The sequence below is a fragment of the Bos indicus x Bos taurus genome, chromosome 16 (genome assembly GCF_003369695.1).
Source record: "Bos indicus x Bos taurus breed Angus x Brahman F1 hybrid chromosome 16, Bos_hybrid_MaternalHap_v2.0, whole genome shotgun sequence".
In the NCBI taxonomy this organism is placed as follows: Eukaryota; Metazoa; Chordata; class Mammalia; order Artiodactyla; family Bovidae; genus Bos; species Bos indicus x Bos taurus.
The window spans coordinates 70,003,050-70,012,872 of NC_040091.1; the positions used below are offsets into that span (position 1 = coordinate 70,003,050).

Sequence of the window (9,823 nt, forward strand, 5' to 3'; positions counted from 1 at the left end):
TACTTTTTATTCATTCAACAAGTGTTTATTAACCACTTGCTTTATGCAATGTGCTCAGTGCTAATCCCAATTTTATTCCACAGCTTTATTGTGATATAATTGACATACAATAAACTGCATGGTTAAAGTGCAGACGGCCTCTAACTTACAATGATTTGGTGTGCAATTTTTCAACACTATGATGGTGCAAAAGCAATATATATCCAGTAGAATCCATATCTTAAATACTTCAAATTTTGAACTTTGATCTTTTCCCAGGCTAGTGACTTGTGGGACAATACTCCCAGCTCCCAGTCAGCCATGTGATCAAAAGTGAAAATGACTGATATAATTACAACCATTCGGTTTTTCACTTTCAGTATAATGTTCAATTAACTTACATTTGATAATCAGCACTTTATTATAAAATAAGTTTTATAATAAGTGTTAGATGATTTTGCCCAACTGAAAGCCAATGTACATGATCTTAGCAGGTTAAAGTAGGCAAGGCTAAGCTATCATGTTTCCTATGTTAGGTGTATTAAATGCATTTTCACCTTAAGACATTTTCAATAAACAATGGGTTTATCAGTTTGAAACCCCACCCTAAGTCAAAGATGATCTATGTACTATTTGATTAGCTTTGATATATGCAAAAACATGAAACCATCACCACAATCAAGATAACAAATGTATTAATCACCACTAAAACCTTACTCACACAGTGTACTACTTTACAATCCTGCTTGCTGCCATTGTTCTTAACGCCTCCTCATTTCCAGACAACCACTTCTCTGCTTTCAGTCACTGTAGAGTAGTTAATATTTCATAGAATTTTGTATGAGTAGAATCATACAATACCATTTTTTTTTGGTATGACTTTTCTTCACTCAACCCAATTATTCTGAGAGTCAGCCATGTTATTATGTGTATCAATAGTACTATCTTTTTTTTTTCTTACTGCATAGTATCCATTGTGTGGATATACCATGATTTATTTATCCACTCAGCTGTTGATGGACATTTGGGTTGGTAGGACTTTAGGGCTCATAATACTGATTTTCTAAAATGAAAATGTTGGTTTCAACATGAGTTGTATTCTATTTATAAATTGTGGGTTTTTTTTTTTTTTTTTAATTTGGCTATGCCACATGGCTTGTGGGATCTTAGTCCCCCAACAGGAGACTGAAAGACCACTGCCCCCGGCTGTAAAAGCATGAAGTGCCAACCTCTGGATTGCCAGAAAATTCCCTAAACTGAGTTATTTTTATATAAAGAATGATCATTCTTATTTTTTCTGGAATTAATATTCAGTTAAGCCAAGTTGAAAAGACTAAACACCTCGAGAGGTATATTTACAAACTTAGTTAATACAAATCCTTTAAATATTTTAAATTTCCTTTGTAAATTTAGCATATCTGATTTTTAAGTGCTTCAAATCCATGAAAAGATAAATTTACTGGCCTAACAAGCAAACTCTTCCTAAATAGTTAAAAACAAATGTTTAAAATTTGTGTTTTAGTATGACCAGCTTGATGTCTTCTGTATTTGTTTTTTTTTTTTTAATTTTAGGGCTGTAGCACTAAGCCTGAGGGATCTTACTTCCCTTAGCAGGGATCAACACAGCCTCGCCAGTGGAATCTCAGAGTTCTGACCACTAGACAGCCAGGGAACCCCTTGTACTTTTTATAATGAAATATCTTTGGATATTTATTAGGAAGGAAACATCCAAAATGTTAATTTGTCTGTCTCTGGATTACAAGTGATTTTAGCTTTTCTACCTTATACTTTGCTGTGTTTTCTTCATTTCCTATAATAAATTCATATTATCTTCATAATCACGTCTGGCAACTGTATGCTTCTCGGTTCTTGTCTCGTCACAACAATGATTTGGAGCGATGGACATTAAAGCCCTCAGCGCGTCACAGCTCTCCAGTCTTGAACAAACCCTGTCATAGCTCTTAGACAAATCAGTGTTACAGATCTATTTTATTTAAAAGATAGCAGGAGAAACCATTCTCGAAGAAGAGAAGAGAGTGGAGGAGCGTGCCATTGCGTGGGGTGGGGTGGGGTGGGGTGGGGTGGGGTGGGGGGCGGAGAGCGCGAGAGAGCGCGTGGCTCCTCCTTTTATATGTTTTCTTCCCCCTGGGCCTGCCCTATGCAAATTGGGCTCAGCAAGGAGTGCTTTTCTACCTGAAGTCCTCATTCCGGTCCTCGGACCTTTCTTTGACCTTCCTTCTATTTTCACGGGCTTTTCTCTTTCTTGTCTTTTAGCCACCGCCATTTTGGACTCCTTTTCCCTATTCTAACTACCTAACATTCAGAATAAGCAATGAAAGTTCCTAAAAGCAAAAATCAATGCATAGTATCGCTTTAAAACCCAAAATATATTCTTTCACTGTATCCTCTTTCTCTGGTCTTTTCTTTCTCCTCAGGAAATATGAAGACCTTAGAAAGCAATAGTAAGAGATGCAGGGAGGTTGGGGGAGGGGCAGTGGTGGTGGTATCTGCAGGAGGAGAAATACCTGACACGAGGTAATCACTTGATAAAGTAACTGGAGATGCTGGCGAACACCTGATTGTGAATATTGGGTTTGAAGTCAAGCGAGCAATTGATAGTATTTTTTTTTCCGCATTTGTTTGCAGGACAGCAAGAACCACTTGATGATTATAGTTTGTCAGCATAATGGCATCTGTAAACAGAAACAGTGAAATAATTAAAAAACTTAAAACAGACAAACGTCTCCTGGAGGAGATAAATGAAAGGCGAGAATCCAACTGCCTGGTGGAAAGAAGCAATCAAGTCAGCTTATTGAGAGTTCAAAAGAGGCATTTCCATGGTGCCTACAAGTCCCTTACTCACGACCAGGTCAAAAAACCTGTTCCTAACAGTGACAGGAGCTCCTGGGTCAAACTGAGTCTCTTCGTTCACAAGGAGAAAAGGCACTTTCCACCAAAAAGTAAGATGCTGCGGTAGGATTCCTACCCAGTTGACAGGAGGAATGCATAAGTAGACTTAGGAGTTATTTCTAGGATTGAAAGAGGTTCATACATATTGCTCTGGGATAGTTAAAAGGCAATCTGTTTGAAGTTAAATGCATCAGTAAACTAGGCTAGTTGACGTAAACTAGGCTAGTAAGATCTACTATAGACCAGAGATCCTCGTTTCCTCGTGTTTACAGGATTTGAGGGATCATCTCCTCACCGGCTCATTCAATAGGCTCTAGTTTGGGTCCTGGAATATGCATTCTCAGGCAGGCAGAGGTGACACTGAGCCTGATGGCCTAAGAACCATATTTGGAGAAGGATCCAGAGGCCTCCTTGTCCATCAATTTCTGTTACGTCTGCAAAAATGTTATATGCAAAATTGAGATACAGTGGAAATAATTTTGATGACAAATATCAAACAAAAAGACCTGAGACACAACAATAAAATGTGGAGGAAGTTTGGGGTGAGGTGGCGTGTGGTGTTGGTGGTATTATTTTGCAGGGAGGAGGAAGAAGAACTGCTGGTAAATACTTTAATTGTTAAATACTTGTTTCTAAGTCAAGACAAGTAACTGATGGTATTTTTCCATCTATTTTGAAAAAAATAAAAAGTATAATTTATGTTAAACATAACCAACAAATGATTAATTTAGGTCACAAACAAAATAATTGCCATATTGGAAATGTAACTTCTTTGATGACAAGGCTATGACTATACACCTGACCCACCGCTTTCATAAGCAGGGCAGAGAGGGTGATAGAGTGTGGCCTGGAAACCTGAGATTCTCCATTGTGTTTTAAAGTTGATCTGTAACAGTCATATTTTAACTTTGCTCAAAAAATAACTATTTTACAAGGAGGAAGTATTCCGCTTCCCTGGTAGCTCAGTTGGTAAAGAATCCGCCAGCAATGCAGGAGATCAGGGTTCTATCCCCGGGTCAGGAAGATCCCCTGGAGAAGGAAATGGCAACCCACTCTAGTGTTCTTGCCAGGAAAATCCCATGGACAGAGGCACTTTGCTAGCTACAGTCCACGGCATCTCAAGAGTCAGACACGACTTAGTGACTGAACCACCACAATTCTAAGAAAACCCACACAGTCTCAACCACAAAAAAGAGTGAAATAATACCATTTGCAGCAACATGGGTGGTCATAGAGATTACTATACTAAGTAAAGTAAGTCAGAAAGAGAAAGACAAATACCATATGCCATCACTTATATGTGAAATCTAAAATAAAACTCAAATGAGCAGAAACAGACTCACAGGTATTTTGAAGCTCTCTCTTTAATTTTTCATTTGGAGATATGTCAGTCAAAAGAGGGAGAGTCTTACTTAACCATGACTTAAAAATGGAAGACTTGGTATCTTACTCAGTTTGGGCTGCTGTAACAAATACTATAGACTGAGTGGCTTAAACAACTAACTTTATTCCTCACAGTTCTGGAGGCTGGAAGTTGGAGATCAGGGTGCCAGCATGATTGGGTTCTTGGAGTTCCCTCTTCCTAGTTTTCAGAGAGCTATTTCTTGCCGTATTGTTACACAATAGAAACAGCTGGCTAGTTTTGGGGGCTCTTCCTATAAGGGCACAAATCCCTTTCATGAGCACTCCACTCTCATGACTTAATTACCTCCCAAAGGTCCCACCTCCAAAGACCAATTCCGTTGGGATTAGGGTTTCAGCATAAGAATTTGGAGGAGCACAAACATTCAGCCCACTGCACTCGGGTTCACGTTCTGCTTCTGTCATTGAGTAGGCTCATGCTTTTAGTCACTTAGTGTCTCTAAACCTTACTCCTTGTATCTATGAAACAGTACTTCTCCTCTCTGCCTTCAGGGTTATTCTGGAACTATGAAATGTATAATAAGATATGTAATAGATACTTATTCTTTTATTTTTCAGATAATGCCATATTTGGATAGATGTGTCCATCTACAAAGACACATAGAAACACAATCTCTTTGATCCTTCTTCAATATCTGTCTAAATTATTTACAAATATTAATTATAAGTGAAGCCAAAGAAAACTATTCATTAGATCATCAAGAAACCATTGAGCCACACAAAACGTATTACATCTTCACTGCCTTCCATCATTTAGACTTAAACGTTTTGAAGAGAGGATTTGAGTTATTAAAGATACTTTCAGAGATGGATGACCTAAATGTTCACTTCATAGTGATCTTCTCTTTACTAATTTAAAATGTTCAAATAGTTTATATTCGGTTTTTTAGAGTTACAAGTGTTTTATTAATTCTTAAAAAAAAAGGTGTTTTTTTTTGTTTTTTTAATTTAGAAGGAAATGGCAACCCACTCCAGTATTCTTGTCTGGGAAATCCCCTGGACAGAGGAGAGCCTGGCAGGTTACAGTCCATGGGACGGAGAAAATGTCGGACACGACTTAGTGACTAAACAACAAACAACATATCTGATTTATAATATTATATAAGTTTCAGATGTACAGCACAGCAACTGAAACATATATGTATAAAATATACATATATATATATATATATATACACACACACACTTTTCTCAGATTCTTTTCCCTTACAGGTTATTATGTAATATTGAGTATAATTCACTGTGTTATACAGAAGGTCCTTGTTGGTTATCTATTTATATTTATACATAGTATAAATAGTAGTGTGTATATGTTAATTCCAGCCCCTAATTTATCCTTCTTCCCACACCCAGAGTTTATACTGTTTTTGTAAATCAGTGGAATGTGTTGACCAACCACACAAATCAAGTTGAAGGCTAAAGTTTCCCAAAGTTTACATTTGCTTCTATTGATTACTTATATTACCTTACTCTGTTAGAGCAATGATTTTCGTAATTTGAATAAGTACATACTTGAGAAGGTAATAGGAGATTCCTATAGAGGCTTTTGTTGTATATCATTGCTGTTGTTCAGTTTCTGCTAAGTCATGTCTGACTCTTCAACCCCATGGACTGCACAACTCCAGGCTTCCCTGTCCTTTACTATCTCCTGGGGTTTGCTCAGATTCATGTCCATTGAGTTGGTGATATTATCCAACCATCTCAGTCGCTGTCAACCCCTTCTACTCCTGCCCTCAATCTTTCCCATCATCAGAATCTTTTCCAGTGAGTCATCTCTTCTCATCAGGTAGCCAAAGTATTGGAGCTTCAGCTTTAGCATCAGTCCTTCCAATGAATATTCAGGGTTGATTTCCTTTAGGTTTGATTCCAAGGAGATTCTAAGAGTCTTCTCCAGCACCACAGTTCAAAAGCATCAATTCTTCGGCACGCAGCCTTCTTTATGGTCCAACTCTCACATCTGTACATGACTCCTGGAAAGCCATAGCTTGGCCTGTTCAGATTTTTGTCAGCAAAATGATGCCTCTGCTTTTTAATATGCTGCCTAGGTTTATCATAGCTTTCCCCCCAAGGAGCAAGTGTCTCTTAATTTCATGGCTGCAAGTCACTGTCTGCAGTGATTCTGGAGCCCAAGAAAATAAAATTTGTCACTGCTTCTGCTTTTTCCCCTTCTATTTTTCCATGAAGTGAGGGGACCAGATGCCATGATCTTAAGTTTTTTCAATGTTGAGATTTAAGCCAGCTTTTTCATTCTCTTCTTTTGCCCTCATCAAGAGGCTCTTTAGTTTCCTTTCAGTGTCTGCCATTAGAATGGTATATATCTGAGGTTCTTGATATTTCTCCCAGCAATCTTCATTTCATTTTTTAATTCATCCAGCCTAGCATTTCGCATGATGCACTCTGCATATGGGTTAAATAAGGAGGGCAACAATATACACCCTTGTGGTACTCCTTTCCCAATTTTGAACCAGTCAGTTGTTCCTTGTCTGGATTTAACTGCATACAGGTTTCTCAGGAGACAGGTGGTCTGTGTATCATTGCCCATGCCAAGTGGGCATTGCTTGAATCATCTCATGGTCAAATCCTATTTGGCTAGGGTCGCCTATCTTTTACTGATGCTTGGATAGCAGACTAACTTTCAAATTTTATCCTGGCTTATGTTCCTTATAGTAGTTTGAGTTAATTGCTATTTGATTTCTATTAAGAGCCTATTTCATATGGCAAGCTGAGCACTGCCTGGCCTGGAACACAGCTGTTTCTTGGCATTTGTCTTTATATTAGTGAAATATCCACCTTTTATTTGGCTGCCCTTTGCCTCCATAGGGAGCTCAGATTCATTAGCCAAAGGATTTTATTATTGAAGGGAGATGAACCAGGCAACTGGCCTACAACCCTACCTCAGCTAACACTGCACCAGGGCAGAGTATGAATAAGATCCATCAGATCTGAGGGCATGTAAAAAAAGAAAGCAGACCCAAAGCCTAAGCCTTTGCTTTTCAAGAAGGCAAACACCTGGTGTCAGGAGCTGTGAAGGGTTAGCCTGCCACAGTTTCATGGGCATTGACAGAAGACATAAGACTCCTAGTTCTGAGGCAAAGGACTTGTTATTTGGAGCCCAGCAAGTAGCACAAACCTAACATACCTGTTGATTCCTCTTGCCCTCCCCTCCATCTTCCCTTTCCTAAAATCCACAGAACAATATGGAGCTGTTCAGATAGCTGACACGCACAGAGAGGATCTGCCTCACAGCTAAAGACCACTAAGTTCAAGAGAGCCAGTCTTTGCCTGGTGGAAGACATTCTCTTTATTATACTGGACAGGAAATAAACCCTCCCTTTGATTCAGTGGGGATGTGATCTCTGTCTATCAAGACCCATGGTAATACAAACACCCTTGAAGAGACAGTCTGGAACAAAAGCTTTTGGTGCCTCTGGCACAAAACTGCAGAAATGTGAGAGACCTGTGTATGGGAATGATCTCCCAACACCTGGCAGCCCAAGTAAAGGCTAGAAATACAGAGCCAATCTATTTTTGGTTCAACCTAAGATTTTTCCAGTAGTCACGTATGGATGTGAGAGTTGGACCATAAAGAAAACTGAGCACTGAAGAATTGATGCTTTTGAACTGTGGTGCTGGAGAAGACTCTTGAGAGTCCCTTGGACTGCAAGGAGATCAAACTAGTAAATCCTAAACGAAATCAGTCCTGAATATTCATTGGAAGGACTGATGCTGAAGCTGAAACTCCATTACTTTGGCCATCCAATGCAAAGAACTGACTCCTTGGAAAAGACCCTGATTCTGGGAAGGATTGAAGGTGGATGACAGAGGATGAGATGGTTGGATGGCATCACTGACTCGATGGACATGAGTTTGAGCAAACTCCAGGAGATGGTGAAGGACAAGGAAGCCTGGCATGCTGCAGTCCATCGGATCACAAAGAGTCGGACATGACCAAGTAACTGAACTGAACTGAAGATGAATCATAGGAGATAAACAAATAGTAAATGAGTGTCTGGTTGTGTACAATATACTTAACTTTTCTAACCTCATTTCAGTCCTCACTACCTCCTCCCCAGCTACTTGTGGTTTTCTGCCTTATTCTGTTACCACCCGCCTTCCACACATTCTGTTCCCTTGGCCTCTTTAACTTTACAGTAGTCCCCCCCACCCCAATCCACAGTTTCACTATCCATAGTTTCAGTTACTTGTGGTCAACCATAACCTGAAAATATTAAACAGAAAATTCCAGAAATAAGCAATTAATAATACATTTAAAAATGTGCACTGTTCTGAATAGCATGATGAAACCTCATGCTGTCTTGCTCCATCCTGCCTGGACATGAACCATTAATCCCTTTGTCCAGCGTATGCTGCCCAGTGGTCTCTTGGTAGCTGACTTAACTAACAGACCAACTATCTCAGTATCGCAGTGTTTATATTTAAGTAACCCTTATTTAATAATGGCCCCAGAGCACAAGAAGTGCTTCCATTAAGTGAAAAGGTGAAAGTTCTAGACTTAATAAGGAAAAGAAAAAAATCCTTTGCTGGGGTTGCTAAGATCTACAGTAAGATTGAATCTTCTATCTGTGAAATTGTGAAAAAGGAAAAAAATTGTGCTACCTTTGCTGTCACACCTCAAACTGTGAAAATTACAGCCACAGTATGTGATAAGTTGAAAAAGTATTAAATTTGTACAATAAGACATTTTGAGAGAGTCCACATTCACATAACTTTTATAACGGTATACTGTTATAATTGTTCTATTTTATTATTAGCTATTGTTAATCTCTTACTGTGCCTAATTTATAAATTAAACTTTATCATAGGTATGTACGTGTCAAGGAGGAAGAAAATTTACTCTGCCCTTCTAGGCTTTTCTGGATGGCCTAAGAACTGACATGAGATAGATTAGCAGGAGAAAATCAAATAAAGTTTAATAGCATGTATACATGACCAGGAAACTTCAGTAACTTTCCAGAATGGCTGAAACCCTTACCTTAAATACCATCTTCAGCTAAAGACTAAAGAGGATGTGGGGGGTAGTGGTTTGGGACTTCAACTGGGAGGAAGGCAATTCACATGAAGACGAGAAAAAGTGTCCTCTATCTAAATTCTTTTAGGCAGGTAGGACAAATGGACTTGAGTCCTCTGGAAATTGATTGTTTTCAGTTTGAATTAATCTATGTGTTGCAGGAAGGGGGACCCCTTTCAGGGCTGGAAAAGGGGCTCTTGTCTAACACTCAGAAACGAATTGTCCAAGGAGATACATGTGCTGGCAAAGCAAGAGACGTTATTGGGAAAGGTCACCCGGTGGAAGGCAGGAGGGTGAGGGAACCCAGGAGAACTGCTCTGTAACGTGGCTCACAGTCTCAGGTTTTATGGTGACGGGATGAGTTTCCGGGTTGTCTCTGACCAATCCTTCTGACTCGGAGCTTCCTGGCCGCACATGCATTGCTTGACTGAGATGGATGCCAGCGAGGAGGATTCTAGGAGGTGGAAGGACACGTGGCATCTC

The 9,823-nt window shown here is 39.3% G+C and overlaps 1 protein-coding gene across 2 annotated transcripts in view; it reads left to right on the plus strand.

The window, feature by feature from the left end:
- The window catches only part of SPATA45 (spermatogenesis associated 45), a 40,493-nt gene extending 32,571 nt beyond the window's left edge, over nt 1-7,922 (plus strand). Inside the window, exons 2-3 of one of the 2 annotated variants that reach the window (XM_027565648.1) lie at nt 2,626-2,939; nt 4,870-5,119. In XM_027565648.1, coding sequence (XP_027421449.1) covers nt 2,666-2,939; nt 4,870-4,889 — 294 coding nt within the window. In that variant the 5' untranslated portion in view covers nt 2,626-2,665 and the 3' untranslated portion in view covers nt 4,890-5,119. Of the gene's footprint in view, nt 1-2,625; nt 2,940-4,869; nt 5,120-7,502 lie in introns of those variants that run through there. The other variant, XR_003515025.1, reaches the window with a different exon arrangement.
- Nucleotides 7,923-9,823: the final 1,901 nt, after the last annotated feature.